At 47.7% G+C, this 17033-nt stretch overlaps 1 protein-coding gene across 1 annotated transcript in view; it reads left to right on the top strand.

Moving 5' to 3' along the window:
• Ptprn2 (protein tyrosine phosphatase receptor type N2) overlaps positions 1–15460 on the top strand; it is a 761869-nt gene extending 746409 nt beyond the window's left edge. The window contains 2 exon segments of the mRNA XM_038337154.2: positions 8464–8537; positions 15338–15460. Of these exon segments, the coding sequence (XP_038193082.1) occupies positions 8464–8537; positions 15338–15409 (146 nt within the window). The 3' untranslated portion in view covers positions 15410–15460.
• The last annotated feature ends 1573 nt before the right edge of the window (positions 15461–17033 follow it).

Below are 17033 nucleotides of genomic sequence, written 5' to 3'. Positions count from 1 at the left end.
CTTTTCTTTGGTTGCTGTTGCTGTGTGTTTAACATCAGATCCAGGGCCACAGAGAATCCTCATTTTCCTATAAGAGAAGTTAACTTCCAGCACCAGGCCTGTGCAGATGGAGGCTTGCCTTGGGAGCTAAGAGTAATCACAGCCTAAAGAAATCCCTGAAGTCTAGCCAAGCAGCACAAACTTATACAATACAACACTGTCTCCTGTCGGCAGGGACAAAACATATTCCCCAAGTAATAACGTATGGTTCCTTGGTATGGTTCCTTGCTCGTCTTTAAAGGTGGCACCCCTCCAGAGCTACACTCTTCAGTAAGTAGCCACATGTACCCACGGGAGCTTAGAAACATGGCTGGCGAGATGGCTCAGTGGGTAAAGGCTCTTATCACTAGGTCTAACAAACTGAGTCTGATCCCCAGTGCCCACAGGATGGAAGGAGGAACAGCCCCTCCTCGCACCAGGCCCAGGTCCTACCTCTGTGGCAGCTGCTAGGCTAGCCTCCTTGCCCGATTCTACCCCTCCAACTCCCCCTCCGCAGAGTGTAGTGTAGTGTCAGACCTTAAGACTGTCCGTCTCGGAGGCCTTCTCAGTCACTGCCTCCAACTCTGGGACCTCCCTGGCTCCTTCGGTGCCACAGAACTTTAAGATTTAATTTTATTTTTGAATGAGTATTTTACCTGCATGTATGTAAGTGCACCCTGTGCATGCCTGACATGCATGGAGGCCAGAAGAGGGCATCACTCCCCGGAATGGGAGTTACGGGGAGTTGGGAGCAACTATGTGCATGCTGGGAATCAAAGACAGGGCCTTTGCAAGAGCAGCAAGTGCTCGTCACCACTGAGCCAGCTCTCCAGCCACACACAGGACCTGTTCATGTGTCCTGGGCATGGGCGTAACCTCCCTCCCCATCCTTTATGGAGCTCACTGACACTCATGATTACTGGGTTATAATCAGAGTGACATTCACACTTTCAAATACGCAAGCTTCAAGCATGGAGGTGCCATGCCAATGAGTCCAGAGGGAAGGCGTTCACAGTGTCACTGTTGTCAGTCTGACACTGAGCATGTATGACCAACACAGCATCCCCACACCATGTTTGCAGTTTCCAGGTAACGGGAAGTGCTGAGAAGAACTGTCACAGAGCTTAGGGAAGACCCCCAGACCACTTTTCACAGGACTGCAAGGGATCTGACTTTATTGTAAGTTGGCCGTGGGTCTTGAGAATTTTGATGATTCTCCCAAAGGCCTCCAACTAGCCAAGGTCAGCTGCAGAGACCTGCTCTTCCTGAAATGAGGCCAGAGCCCACCAGGGAAGAGCTGTAGAGGTATGGCCTTCAATGTGTGCCAGGGAGAGGAGGCGGTCGGGGGGACTGCCCTAGACTCTAATGAGCCAACTGAGAAGAAGGTGCCAGGTCAAGAGTGACTGGGGACAAATCCTTTTCACTCTCAGGGCCTGGAATCACAGGAAGGGAGGCAGCATATGCGGGTGTTCACAGCGCTAAGACTGCACAGAGGTGGGCACAGAGGGCTAGAAGGATAAAAGCTGGGGTAGAGGTAGGTAGGACTCACCAAGGAGACTACGGAAGTAGCTGGTCAGCTGATAGAGCATCAGAGGGTTGACACAAAGGCCATGTGTCCATGGCCAGCTGACATGTGGATGAATCTGGTTTGGACAGACAGATGGGGCAGGTTACGGGGAAGCAGGAATGATTCAAGTGCCAGCAAGAAGAAAAAGGCATAGATGATCACAACCTGTCTTCAAAGTGGAGATGACTTGCCCCCCAGCTCCAAAGATTTCAGACCCAAAGAGCAAGAAGAAGTTATGGACAAAGTAGGAGCCCCGCCTCTTCTCTACAATGGCCATCCAGCTGTGTACTGTGTGGGCCAGGCCCTGTGTGGGTCCCCTGATGCCCATGTGCTCTCTCAACATCTCCTCTGAGCTCCTAGGTGCCAGAGGTGGTATCCAGCCATTGGGGGTGACATCACTACTGCCTAGAACCCATACCTTGGAAGCTGGGAGTCAGACATATTCCAGAACAGGAACAAAAGGGAGATCTAGTACATGGCTGTCTGCTGTGGGAACTCCTTCACCTTCAGCCAATAGCCTTTAAGATACCAGCCCACTGTGGGCGTGGTCTCATGTACTATAAAAGCGTGCTCAGCCCTCTTTGCTGCTGGATATGGTTCCAGTTCCCAGCACATGCGGAGGACTGCAGATGGCTACCCTTACTGTGAGTTTATTCAAAAAAATAACCTTTTGCTCCACTCCACTCCAGGCTATTGTGGACCTCTGGTGTGACTATAGCTGTCCCTCACAGCCCTTAGACAAAGAAAATGCTTCTTTTCTAGGAGGGGCTGAGGCTACCATGTCCACAGTGTCCTGCACAGGGACTACATTTCCTGAGCAGCAGGAAATGGCAGTGCCTCTGCCTCACACTCCATTAGCCCTTCCCACATGACAACCACTTAACAGGGTTCCCTTCCAGAGGCCCAAACGCCTTCCTCCCAGCAGATCTATTCCCTTTCAGCAGTTATTTAGTCCAAATGTGTGCTTTCTCCTCCCCACCCTATGATCCCAGTAGCTTCTGTCCACTGAGCCCCAGGGCTCCCCCCGTGCCCATACCTCACAACAAGGTCCTCTTTCCCCACCAGGGTGCCATCCCTGTAGAGAGCAATTCTAGCCCATCCATGTTTGATGATAGGGTGTCCTTAATTCTTGGGCAGTGGCAGCTGACCTGCAGTGTTGTCAGGAAAGGGAAACCCTGGGAATTCAGAGTGGCTATGTCACTGGAGCTGCCATTAGTGTCACCTCTGTCACTTTGTGATCTTCCCTTGAATTCCCTCCATATCCCGGAATCACTTGTGAGAATCCAGAGCAGTCAGGATTTGTGCAGTATGGTCAGAGGCCCCAGAAGCAGAGGGAACATCGTTAGGCATTCTCCGTATTCCCCATGCCCCCCATTCTGCAACAATACAGGGTGGGACTTCAGCAGTTGCTCTCAGAGCTCTAGATTTTATTAAACTTTATTGTAAAGATCTAGAAACATCTCAGTTCCTCCAGACCAATGACTTAGAATTTTTTCAAAAGGAAAAAGTGGTGCCCATTTATTCTGTCCTGAGAGTTTTGGTTTTCAAATGAATACACAGCAAATGTGTCTCCTTAGAGCCCCAGAAATTTTGCAAAATAGAGACTATAAGTTATCTAGGTCAGAAAGAAAAATTCTTTTGGGTTATTTTTTTGGTAAGTCTTTAGTTAGAATCAGTTATAAAATGTATAAAACGGAACCTGCCCACCACAGAGGCCAGGAGGGAGCAAAGTGTAGTGGAGGGTGTAGAACGGTCGTGCACATGGGCACACATGCATGTAGGGGTACATATGAAGTGCAGAGTGTGAGGCTGACATACACATGGGCATGCATGCATGTGTGCATGTGGAGGTATATATGCAATGTGGGGTCATGAGGTGACTGACATGGGCATGCAGGGATGTAGGGGTAAATATGCAATATGGAGGCATGGGCAGCCATACAAGTGGCACACATACATGCATGTAGTGTGTAGTTGGTGTCAATAGGCAGCATGCCAGCCCAACTGCAGGAAAAGCAGACATTCTTAACACATCCACAGCATCCCTGGACCTTATCATTTTGAACCCAGCCCTGTGCTACTGAATGTGAAGGGGGATATGCAGGGGTTCTGGTTATGTCCTGTACTAGATCCATGACAGGTCTGATACCATGGGCTGATTCAGTTCTGCCAACTGCGAGCCTAATGCTGAGAGAACAGATCTAGATATAAGGATCTCCGCTCATGTCCCGGGATGGAGATGATTTTCTTCTTTGTGCCTTTTAGCATCACAGTGGTTCCTTCATTGCTTTAAAATGTATTTGGCTCTATACAGACTGAGCAGGTTGTATTTAGAAATACATGTGTATTTACGCATGCACATATACATGTGACTAAAAATAAGAAACCATAAAGCTGAAAGAGAACAAAGGAGTATATAAGAAAATTGAGAGGGAGGAAAGGAAAGGAGGAAATATTTTATCTATATTATAACATCAAAAAATTATGAATTTACTTAGGAAAGTCCATTGCCTTAGTTTCTTCTAAGACTAGTATCAGAATTTTTAAGGATTATTTTTATTTTGTGGGTGTGAATGTTTCCCTGTGTACCACATGTTTGCCGTGCCAGATCAGTTCATAATTCCTTGTGTAATATCCCCTAGGATCTAGAATTACAGACAGTTGTTAGACATCATAACAGTCCTGGGAATCGAACTCAGGTCCTCTGGAAGAACATCTAGAGTTCTTAACCACTCAACCAACCATCTATCCAGCCCCCAGTGGAAGCATTTGACTCCTGCAGAAAGAGGGTTTTCCTGTTCTGAATGCTTGATACATGATGTCTTTCTAGTTTCAAGGGGCAAAGACTATACTGTATCCTAGCAGTGTATAGAGCCTTGGGGGTAAAAACATCCACAGGAGAACCCACCCATGCTTATTGAGTTACTCTGTGAAGCATGCTGCTGGGGCATCTAAGCAATGACTCCAGGAGCCCACCTCACTGAGGTCACTTGGAATAAGACGAACTAATGACATTAGCTGAACCACATGGCTCTAGCTTCCAATAACCAAACCCAAAGAGGATCAAAGCAAATCTTATAAAGACACACCAGGGGCATTTTTGCTCAGTTTGCTTTAACTTTGAATTGATTCTTTCACTGTAAAAGATAGTTTTAATACTTTAATACTAATGTTCTTTTAATGTCTGTTGTCTAGTGGGTGATATTTTTCTCTAAAGCTAAAAAAAGTCCTATGCTGTCTTAAAATGTACTTAGCTCATATGTAAACTTCTCAACCAATGGCTCCTCTGTGAATTAGGGAGTAAAGTAAGAGTGCTTGGTATTCATGGAGTCGTGCCTTAGTGGCCCTCCCACTGGATTGCCAATGGGACCAACCCTTCACAAGTGGCCCGTGCTAGTCACCAGCAGCAGGAGCGATGATGGTCTTTTCCAGTGAAGAGTAGGAAGGACATCCAAGAACGAAACCCGCCTATGCATGTGACTCAAGACAAAGGCCACCCACAGCCCAGCCTGCTTCTACTTCTGTTAGGAATCTCTAAGGTCAACAGTGTAAATAAAACTCCATTAGTTCCCAGAAGGTGACTTCAGTCTATACCTGGTGTCACACAGCCAGAGGCTTTTGTAGAAAAAATTCCTAGGCCTTCCTGGGGACCCCATTGTGTTCCCCATCTTTCCCATCCGGGGCTAAAGATCAAAGCACCCCACTGTGTCCCTGCCCATTACTGTAGCTCATGTCGCCTTCCATTTGGACTTTACTGTCATGCATCGGAATTCTCCAAGTATTCACTGCTGTTGAACTCAAGCACCATAGTCAAAGGTCTGCTCCCCTGCAACATCATGTCAGCTCCCTCCCAATGTCACCAAAAGCATCTTGTTACTGTTTCCATTTTGTAGGAAGAAGCTCCATTATAAACACACCAGAGTGAGAGCTTCCTAGTGGTGGGAATTTTATATTTAGCAAGGCCTACATGTTGTGTGAGGGTCCAGGATGCACCACTGGACCGTTCAGCTTCCTATCCAGCAGCTGTGTGTGGTTGTGGACATGCTTGTCACAGTGGAGTCCGACTGGTGCTGAAGAGGCCATCGGCAGACTTGGCCTGCTCTGAACCGTTCCTGGCACCTGCCTATCCCTCAAAGATTCTGAACAGAGTCCTACGAAAATATGCCCACATAGTTCAGATAACTAACTACTCTTAATTCTGGCATTCAAGAAGACATCAGCCATCCACATCTGGGAGGTCCCTACATCCTAGCCAGACTCTGGAAGGAGGTGTTCCTGAAGCATCAGGCAGTGTTGAAGGTCTCTATCCTGCTTTATCACGTGACATCCCTTCAGGACTAGGGCTGCTAGAAAGGGTTGCTTCATTCTGCTTGTTTAAAAGTTCACTTTCAGGGGGGCCATTTTGAAGCCCATGTCCCAGGTGAATCCCTTTATCACAGCACAGAAGGATCAAGAAGTGGGTGCTTCATGCTGAGCCCGAGCCTCCTGAATTCAAGGCTCCTGGGCCAAAAGCTGAGGTGTCACCCTGCAAGCTAAGCCATCACGCTTCACCTGGGGCCAGGGAGAGTACAACTGGCCAGATTGAGTTCTCTGTAAAATGTCATTGTAAAATGGCAGCCAGCATCTGCTGTGCCTTGTGAGTTACACAGGAGGACTGGCCCACAGCCCCATGCTCACCCCCATCACAGACAAGTCGGAGCACAAGGGGACAGGTCAGTGACTTTGAATTGGAGCCCGTGTAACAATGTCTGTGGTTCCACGGTTTTCCTTTGTTTCAGAAAGGTACCTCAAAGGCCATATGTTTAGTAGTCTTGACCATCCTGATGAGACCGTGTTCACTAGAGCTGGTGATCTTCCTGTGGCAGCCTAGGTCATGGCCTGCCGTCTACACAGGAACACCAGCTCAGATGCCCAGGACGGCTGCAAATGCAGTGTGGAAGAGACAACCTTAGATGTTTCTAAGTCTCACTTCTAACTTGGTGGCTGAGGCACATGGGCAAGCTGAGAGCTTGCAGCAGGAGATGCTACGTGTTTCCCCAGTTATGACTCTCCAAAGTCCTCAGCATCCTGTACTCAGCAGGGTCCAGGTTCCATCATGTAGCCAATCACTCTGACCTTGGACAGGCTGCTGGGTCTCCCCTGCCTCGTCCCTGGGGAAGGAGAGAGCTCTTGGCCCACTTTGCCATGTTCTGCTAACAATGTGATCGCCTATGGCTGGATCTGTGTGGGGCCTACTGGTGGTTCCTACTCTGAGTAGGTGACCTAGTAGGAGGCTGTTCCTGCTCCGACTCCCACAGCATTCTGGGTACTCATCCCAGTGCACAGTTCCTTCCCCATGCTCACCTGCAACAAGCTCTCAGATAGGCTGCTGCCTGGCTCAGCAGCTGTCCTCCACAGCAGGCATCTTGAAGTTCTCTGCCCATGACCCCTTTATGCCTGAGGAATTTTTACACCATCCCAGACATACAGACATATCAGAAAGGTATACAAACCAAACATTTCCTGGAAGTGAATCATAAAGAAATATATTTTAAAACAATTCTTTCGTAAATGTGTAATTTTATCATTTGTTAAAGACTAAAGCAAATTTGCATGCTAATGTTTATTTTTACATAAATAACTTTTGGCTGAATATTTGATACTGCAGGGCATGGAGCTTCTTCAGTGTTTCCAGAGTTGGTCAATATTTTGATTTTAAAATTGTCAAGGCCAAGGACATGGCTTCTCATAAATACGCAGTGGAAAAGAACAGAAGTATGTTTAGAATCACATCAGGAATTGTTGGAAATACTATCCTAGTTCCAAGCCAAAATTCCTTTGACAATTTTATTTGAAAGTCAAGTCAGCAACTCAAACAGAATCTTTTCAAAAAATTTAAACATTCTAGCATAATTTAATCCAAAGATATACTGATTTCCTCCATGCTGAGGATTGACATTAGGGAAATATTTTTAAAATCTTTGCTTTCCATAATTAACCCACTATTAGGTAAGAGCAGACAACTTTGCATGTGGAGCGAAAACATTGTAGCTCATGACACATAGCTGTCTCCAGTGTGAGCCAAGGCGTTTCGGGTGGAGTTCTCTGTTAGTTCTCCTCCGGCATCCATGAGCACCTGGCACGCACAAGGTGCACACATGCATGCAGGCAAAGCACTCATATACATAAAATAAGAGAATAAGCTCAGTAATAAAGGACAGCAAAATAGAAATAGAAGAGTATACATTAAATTAGTAAGGCTGAGATTCACACCTTGAAGTCTGCCTGAGGGAAGCCATCATCACCTAGACGGGTGCTGCCTACAAATATGCAGTTCTCTGTGAGGCTGCCTCACGTGAGTGCAGCATGGGTACCGTTTCTTCCTTTCTTTAGATCAAGGGTTCTCATTTTTAGGAGGCAAGGAATTGTACATTTAAAAGCCAGTATAAGCCATGAAAGATCAGCCTAACCTTTCATATTTTAAAGCAAAAGTAATCCTAGGCAATCAAGATTGAAGTGTGTGTGCTCTTTCCTATGATTTAGTGTATCCTTTAAGGTCTCTCTCTCTCTCTCTCTCTCTCTCTCTCTCTCACACACACACACACACACATACACACACACACACACACAAGCTCTGGCTGCTGGTGAGGTATCTATGCAGGCATCTTATAACAATTTTTCAGTCCAGCATTCTTGAATTAATGCTAATGAAAGCTGCCCTGGCCTTATTTTTCTGTATGAACACTGGAATTGCAGCTGCCTGCCAAGCCGCTGAAGGATGGGTGTAATAATTTTCAATTGGCCTCTTCGCCCAAAGGGAGCCCGATAGCAGGAGATTGGCAGATGCAGTGTGGATTATCTTGTGCACTGAGCTCAGCCCAATTTGTGATTTGTTGCAGGTGCTAAAGAGATTGATATCGCAGCGACCCTGGAGCACTTGAGGGACCAGAGACCAGGCATGGTCCAGACAAAGGTACTGTCAATCAATCCTCCGGGACTTTAAATGTATTAAAGGTACCTCTCCACACGATTTTCCTGAGAGCAGAGATGGGGGCGAAGCTGAACTTACTAAGCCGTACACAATGACTCTAGTCCAGGTGGGCCATCCCAGCCAGCCCCCAGTAGGCAAAGGAACAGGGGCTGTTCCCAAGAGGTTCACCACTATTCTTGGAGCTGCACAAATGCTTTCAACATCTAAGGTTCGGTTATACCCAACTAGTTGAAACCCAATGTATCACTCTCTGCCAGGATTAGCAGAGGGGAAAGAGCATTTCATGACACGTCAGAAGGTGTATGGATTGGGGTTAGAACCTAGGGCCTCACACATGCTGGACAGGCATGACAAGATGGGCACCACTGAACCGTACCTCCAGTCAAGAGCTACATCTTTACAAAAGCGACAAACCCCAGACAGTACCTAGAGAAGCACCTCCAAACACTCTTTCCGCCTTCATCCCCAGCATCCTGAACCACCGCCGTGCAGTGATCACCGGGAATGAGGACACCAGACCAACTAGGTCTGAAAAGTAACTCAGATTTATCGCAGCATGGCTGGAAACAAAAGCTTTGTTTCTAAGCTCACAAAACTAGCTGTGTGGCTATACAACCTCCCGTTCTCTAGACCTTCCAAAAATGTCTGCCTCCCACGACAAAACCCTCACCGACTATCCCAAAGATGAATGTATATCGCAGGACACGGATTGTCAATGTGTGTGTGTTCCTGACCCTAGAGAACACTGACATCCACAGACATGGAAAGTTGTCCTTATAAAATTACTGCTGCAACTCAACAGTATCTCAAGTTATAAAAACTCTTACTAATGGGAGGTAGAGAGTGGAGAGATGGCTCAGGAGTTTAAAGCACTGGCTGTTCTTTCCAGAGGACTCAGGTTCAATTCCCAGCACCCACATGACAGCTCACAACTGTCTGTAGCTCCAGGAGATCTGACACTGTCACATGCAAACAAAATGCCAATGTACATTAAAAAAATAGATAATTAAAACTCTTGAGCAGGAGGAACAAGGCTCCAGGGCCCAGTGCTTTGCTACCAGGGTTTTCTTGGGCTCCATCCTTAGCACTAGAGGAAAAATTCTTTCTGCCTATGGGCACCCCTATGAGGTCAGGCTGACCAGCACACTCTGGACCAGGCATCAGTCCTTGGTGCTACAACCTGGTCCTTAGTGCGATACAGGTCTATTTAATCCCTCTGTGGCACATGGTAATTACTAAGCCCCTACTTTCTGCTCAACTATTGAGAAGTGGACACCTTAGTCTCTGCAGGAGAGGTGCTGAACCTGACAACGTTGGATTGAATAGGTTTTAACTGGGTTTATTTCTTAAAATCCCTCCCCGAGTTGTCTGGCTGGGTCTCATTGCCAAGGTTAACTGGAGCACTGAAGTGAAATCAACCTGATGCTCTTATAAGGTCACAGAGGTGTTGCAAACAGGAGAGCAAGGTCACTTACGGTCCCTGAGATTCCCAGTGGAAGCCGCAACTGTCAGGTCCTTCCTCCTGGAGGTGGACTGTGCACTAGGCAGGATCTCTGCTACCTGGCCTTATTTTCCCCCACGAGGTGGGATATTATTGTGAATGAACTTTTTAAAGTACATTTTGTCTATTCCTGGGTTTTATCTAAAAGTTTGAGCTTAGTTTAAACTTGTAAACGCAATGGGGCTGGAGAGACAGCTCAATGGTTAAGAACACTTTCTGCTCATACAGAGAACCTATATTTGATTCCCAAAACATCAGGCCGCTCATCACAGCCTGGAACTCCAGCTCAGGGAGATCTAGCTCCTTCTTCTGGCTTTTGTGGACACCTGCATATATGTATGCATATATATTCACAGAGACATACACATATACACATAATCAATTGGATTTTTTTAAAGCAATTAGAGAAATAATGCAGAGAACATCTAGACACACACACACCCCCACTCAGCTCCTGCCAATATTAACACTTTGTGTAACCACATGCAGTAATTAACACCAGGGCTTACCATTAGACCACAAGACTGAGCAGCCCACACCCACAGCTGTGCCTACCCTAACCTCTTGTAGAAACAGTCATTCCAGAATGGCCAGGCATGGAACATCCCATCCCCTCATCTCCTTTGGTCTATGATGGACTAGTGATCCATAAACTTATCTTTTGGCCAAGCTCCTTAAATGTCCTGTGGTGATCCATACAGCTCAGTGTGTCAGGCAGGACCACGGGGAGGTAGATTTCCTCCCCAGGGAACTGAGCCCCAGTGTGTCTGGGGTCTCCCCGCTGCCGACTGAGCATTTCCCCTCCATAATTGCTCAGGGTCCTGTGGGAGACACCTCAGTGCCCAGGGCCATGTGTATGTCTGTCACTGTCTGGAGACGTGAGGCTACCAGGACAGCTGTGTCACAGGAGGGCGGCTATTAGTGACAAGTGACAAGTGACCCCAGGCTTTGTGCCCTTGGAAAGGAGGGCCGCCCAGCTGTGAGAGGTCATGTTGGGCACCACCCTGCAGCAGGCAGCACAGGACAGCGTACTGTAGTGGTCGGAAAGACAGGGACACCTTGATCCAGGAATACGAAGTGAATCTTGCCTCTGGAGCTGCATTCTGCTTTGGGGAGCTTACCAGAAATACAAGCCAGTCTCTTCTGTCTGTGTCACTGCGAACCTTCCAGACAGCTCAGGGTGCCCACAATGTCAGCTCTTTTTATGAGGGATCCACACAAATCCCAAGGGAAAGCATATGACAGAAGTAGAAGTGGCCCATACATCATAAGAAGAAAGCCATTCAACTCTCAGATGTCAGTATCTTGTTGTCAAGGTCTGCTTGATGGAGTCCAAGTCAGTCCCCTGCACCAGCCCAAGCTTCAGAGCTTTGGGGGCAATGGCAATTATTACACTGATTACTGTATTATTAATAATTATACTGGTCATTGCTATGCAGCGTGTCCTCACTTCCGCCCAGTGTTTACAGTATGTAACTCTAAAGCCACCTCACAGGGTGACACAAGGCTCATGACCAAGTCTATCCGTGTAGCCTGCTCTCAGGTGAACGGTGACAGGATTTGTCTCCTCCCTCAGGCTGCACTGCAGAGGAGGAAACCTACCCCAGGTCCATGGCAACACAAACGTCACCCCCTTTCCCCAGATCCACTCTCTGAGACTGACCTTCTCTTTGAACTGTGGTTTCCCAAAAAAAAAAAAACCAGAAAACTCACTGGGGTCAAACAGTGCCATACTGTCTAAAACTCCTCACACAAGCTGAAAGCAGCCCATGGGCATTCAATTCCCATGAAGGTACTTGATCAGGCCCATCATTTGGATCTGAGGAAAGGTAAGGACATTGATTGGCACTGCCCATGAGCCTGGAAGGACTTGAGACTCCTGACAGCAGCACATTCTCTCTGTTAAAGCAAGTAACAGCTTTTCTCTGTAGAATGTAGGCCACTCACACGTACAAAAAGCAGCTAACAGATGCCTGCCGGAGCAGCATGGACAGAGAGGAGACACAAGGACACAAAGGCTTGGCCACCTCTGGGTATTTAGCCAGGATGAAGAACTCCAATAAGGTGCCCACTATGACTGCCAATTTGCGCATAGGGCAGCTACTCTTAATTCTGCCAGGTACAAAAGGAGCCAACCTTGAAGAAGGGAGGCAAGGTGACAGGAAGAGCCACATAGACTGCATCTGGGCAGGGCACAGGCTAGTCCCTACCTCAGCTGCATTTGTTATGGAAGCAGCCTCCCCTCCCCAGGGCCCAGGCAAGTTGCCATAGTAACTAAAGGCTTTAACCCTTTCCTTCCTGTGGGTTTGGTTGAATTTGGTTTTTGTCCTTAGTGTAGGTTAATTGTGTTAAGCAGAGGCTTCCTTGGGATGGCGCTGTACACTCTCCTCATGTTTACCTAGCTCTCCAACTTTCTCCTTCCACGGCCTTAATCGTCTTCTTTTAGTTTCACATCTGCTTTTCCTTTCTTCTACTATGAACAAAAGCGTGGATCACTTCTTTCTGTGAGACTGGCTCATTTCTTTTAGTAAGTGGTCTCGTGATTTCCCTATGTAGCCCAGGTTGTCCTTGAATTCATGATCCTCCTACCTCAGTCTCCTGAGTGCTAGGATTGCAGGCAGATGCTGCCACACCCCTAGCCTGTGATATTTTCTCCTTTACTTATCAATTCTAGAGAAACAGTGACGAGCCTATCCTACAACCCAGAAGTAAGCACGCTGCGCTCATCAAGATGGGCACATGTGAAGATATGTACAAAAGTGTGCAAGTAGATGCCTGAGTGAGTGTGTGTGGATTAGTAAGTGTGTGCATGAGTGAGTGTGAGGTTAAGTCTGGTGGGGTGTGGGTTGGGGATGTGAGTGCATGGATGCATGGGTGTGGGGAAGACATGTATGGGGAGAGTATGTGAATGAGTGCTGTGTTAATGTATCTAAAGGGTGTGAGTGTGTGCAGGTGTAGAAGAGTGTGTGAATGTGTGTGTGTGAATACACGGACCTCAGTGCCCATGCGCCCTTAGCATCCCATCCCTGCATTCTGACATCTTGACTGCTATCCCACAAGGCCACCCTTCCGACACCTTGTCTGACTTCTCAGCAGAGATACCAGATGTAGATCCAAGTCCTAGAAAGGGGCCCTGGCCTCGCATATGCTCTGCCTTTCCAGACAGGCTGTTTGGACCAAGAGGTGATGATTCTGTCAAGTGTATGTGGATCACACTCTGAAGTGACTCGACCCACTCTCTCACATCCTACGCTACAGAAGTTTGTCAGTTCTTTGTCTCCTTTGTCTGTCTGTCTGTCTCTCTGCCTACCCTTTTCTTTCCCTTTCCCTCTTTCCCTCTCTCTCCCTCCCTTCTCAGAATCTCTATTCTTCCTTCTCCATCTTTCTTGTCTCTCCTTATCCTTCTGTCTGTCTTTCATGCTATGATTCTATATCTCTGTCTAACTCAGTCCCTACCCTATCTATTCCTACACACAGTGGCCATCCCCACCTCTCCTGGTTCTGTCCTCATAGCTGGGAGCAGTCTATCATTGTGAGGAGGGGCAACAGTGACACAGAAAGACACTGGGTCTTAGGTCCTCTTTAAGCACCTCCTGTCGGGTGTGAAGACCTCAGGGTTGTAGGTACTGGCATCACACTTCCCTGAAGCTCTCATTAGAATGAGGGATGACAGTTGTCATAGCAACCACCAAAGCCGAAGGAGTCAAGTGTAAGCATAGGTATAACTGAATAGCTCTTCCCCTGCCCTGAGGTCTCCAGACCACAGCAGCCCAGGAAACACATGGTATCCAAGGGCGTGGCCACTCCGTGAGTGCACTCTTTCCTTCCTGACTAGCTCAGCTGGACCACACAAGTATCCTTCCACGTCACAGGCTGGCCTGGAAAGAGGTATTTTTCCCTACCCAGCAATGACATGCAGCAACACCTGCTCCAACTTGAGCTTCTCCGGGTGTGGAGCAGAACTGGAAGAGAGCATAGGATCTGCTTTCTATAAACAGAATATTGGTTGCTTTAAAAACTACTCCTTTGATCAGAATAACTCAGTGTTCTTTCTGATGCCCCACTGCCACATGCCCAGCTAACACCAGGAAACAGTCGGTCCTTCCTGCTCTGGCAGATCCAGTCATTCGTCACGTGTTCTATTCCCTAGCTGTAGGTTCCACTGATTTTTAACATGCTTTGCTGAATATAGATTCCTATTGCAAATGTACTTCCTCCTCTCTGGATCTCAGCCCCTGGAGTCAGGTGGTGTACTCCAATTGTGGGCACAGTCAAGGATGGTGGACACATACCAGTGAGTGCTGTGTTTGGTAGACAAGAATCAAGGCTGGCCTGAAAGAGAGCCAGTTACAGGGCAGCGGGGCTGCCAAGTGAAACCCTATGTCAAAATAAAGTTACCATAGGCCACTGAGGGTCCATGTGTGGTAACCCCATAGTAGAGCAGGGCCTGGTAGCAGATGTAGCCACAGGCCGCTAAAGGTCTGAATGTGTAATATCGTGGTGAGGGAGGGGCGAGGCCAGATGCACACTGGTGCTGGTACTGCAACGAGTTTGCAAGCATGTTCAGGGCTGTGCACAGTCTGTGACTGTTACCTAGGGAACAGCATGCACAGATTAGGCTGTCTGTGACTTCACAGTGTGATCAGCCAATGTTTGAAACCACCACAGCCTTGAACCACAGGGTCTGCAAGTCCTTTGTAGAGGCTGAGAAAGAGGAAGATAACCAGTCACCTACCATCTGACCTTGAAAGGCGACAGGCTGGCTCTCTGCTCTCCCTCAGCCATTGCCCTTAGCAGAACACAGTCCATGATGTTCCCATGGGTCCTCGTCAGCTGGATAGCAGCCCTGTCCCTTTCTGTTGTGAATCGGTGTGGGAGTCACTGTCTTAAGAGGTCCCTGGAAGGCAGTAGCCTGTGTATTTCAGAAGCAATCATTGCATCTCCTTCAGCATCACTTTGTGGATGCAGTTACAGCCATGGCCAGCTGGCATCTGCATCCACTCTCCACTCCACCTAATGAAGCACTTGGATGTGGTGACACATTGCAAAAACAGGGAGTGCCTTACCTGGTGACTCCTGTGCCCACCATGGCTAAGGAAATGCCTCCCAGCAATGGCAGCAAGGCTGTGCAGCCCCCAAACCCAAGGGACACCACCTAGGTCAGCAACTGAAGAGCCCTCCTTCTGACAAGTCTGCTTCCTAACGTTTCTTCCAGGCTCCCCCTGGGATGGGAAGAGGGCTTCTTCCACTCACCATCGTTTCTTACTCGTCTCTTCCCTAGGAGCAGTTTGAGTTTGCACTGACCGCCGTGGCTGAGGAAGTGAATGCCATCCTGAAGGCCCTTCCTCAGTAGGGCACTGAAGCTGGTGGGACCCTACCACAAGTGCTACCAGGACCACAGCCGGATGTTATTCCTGCATCTTCTGTGTAGTAGCAGGGTCCGTCAGTCAGTGCAGGTGGCTAGTCATGTGTTTGTGTTTAACCTAATAGCAGATGTATGGAAATACCTAGTTAAGAGGGAAGGACAGACCCAGCTTATAAGTGCCACAGTCTTGACAAAGGTTCCTTTCCTCTAAAGCACACTTTCACATTTTCACATCAATGACACAGTAGTTAGAAATCCACAGTGGCCTAAGGGGGAGCATGCTAACATCTGTAAGTTGCTGGAGAGGGGGTGGATGGGCCAGGACAGTCAGTAAGACACCTATTGGGAACCACTGCCCCATGTGGATCCCAAGGGCAGACCCCTTACCCCTCCTGGAGTGTGGGCACTCTATTGACTCCAAAAGCGGGGACCCAGGTGTTAGCTTCACCCTTGTACCCTTGCAAAGATATAGAAGAGCCCAGCCCTGAAATGCATTTTTAATATTAAGATTCTGGTTTGTGCATTACAAGAACAGGTGCCCATAGTATGCTTTCCTTGAAGTTACAAAAGCAGAATGAGTATGCTATTCAGCAAGCTCCGAGGGTCGCCAGGAGGAAGTGCTCCCCATCCCGCATCACCCAGGAAGTACCCCAGTGTTGCTGGCCTCAGAAAAAGTCTTTGATGCTCCTACTCCTAGAGAGAAGACTAGGAAGCCCCTTTGGCTCTGCTTCCTCACCCTCCCAGGTGACAATGAAATGCATGCTCACTGATGATCGAGATTGCCAAAACATTTGGGCATTGCACTTCCCACCTCCCCACACAGAGGAAAAAAGCCACTTTAGGAAGTGCAAAGCGCTAGAACCCAGAGAGGTACAAGGCATTGCTATAAGCCCCAGTTTGTGGGGTTGAGTATAAAAACACCTGTCTCCAGTGTCCCCACTGCTTCTTCCCCTTAGCCTTGACATTTCAAATTGCAGTGTGGCAAGGAAGCGGGCTGCTGAGCGGGAAGTGAGGCCACAGTGTTGTGTCTCCAGTTGTGCTATATACCTGCCTAACATCTCCCAACATTTCTCTTCCGAGTCATTTTCCCATCTGTAATTTAAATATTAGTAGAAATGAATTTATCTGAATATAGGAAACATATACTGATTGTAACTTCTTATGTTTAAAGAAAATCCTCAGTGTGATATACAGATATATTTAATTGTGTCATATTAAAAACTTCTGATTTCATATTTGATGGTCTTTTTTGGGGTGGAAAGTGAGCAGTTTTGACCCACAGGTACCTTTCATTTCCTGAAGATATAAATCCAAGTATGGTCCCTCTAGGGAGGCCAAGGGACACCTGACTTATCTTCTGCACTTGACACACACCCAGGGTTCTGTGTTACTGAGATTTCACTCCTTAACAGTTACTGAGAAACTGTGTTGATGTCCACAGCCAGGTGTCTGGGTCACCCCCTAGGCCATGTTGGTGTCTGAGGACCATGATGGGACCATATTGATCTGGGTGGATAGTGCTGCCACTTGGGGCCATGAAGACATACCACATGTGGTAGCTAATGTTCTATCTAAGGAGTATCTTCCAAGCAAATTCAGAGTTGGGGAGGCA

The sequence above is a fragment of the Arvicola amphibius genome, chromosome 7, assembly GCF_903992535.2.
Source record: "Arvicola amphibius chromosome 7, mArvAmp1.2, whole genome shotgun sequence".
NCBI lineage: Eukaryota > Metazoa > Chordata > Mammalia > Rodentia > Cricetidae > Arvicola > Arvicola amphibius.
This window is presented reverse-complemented; position numbering and strand designations above follow the sequence as displayed.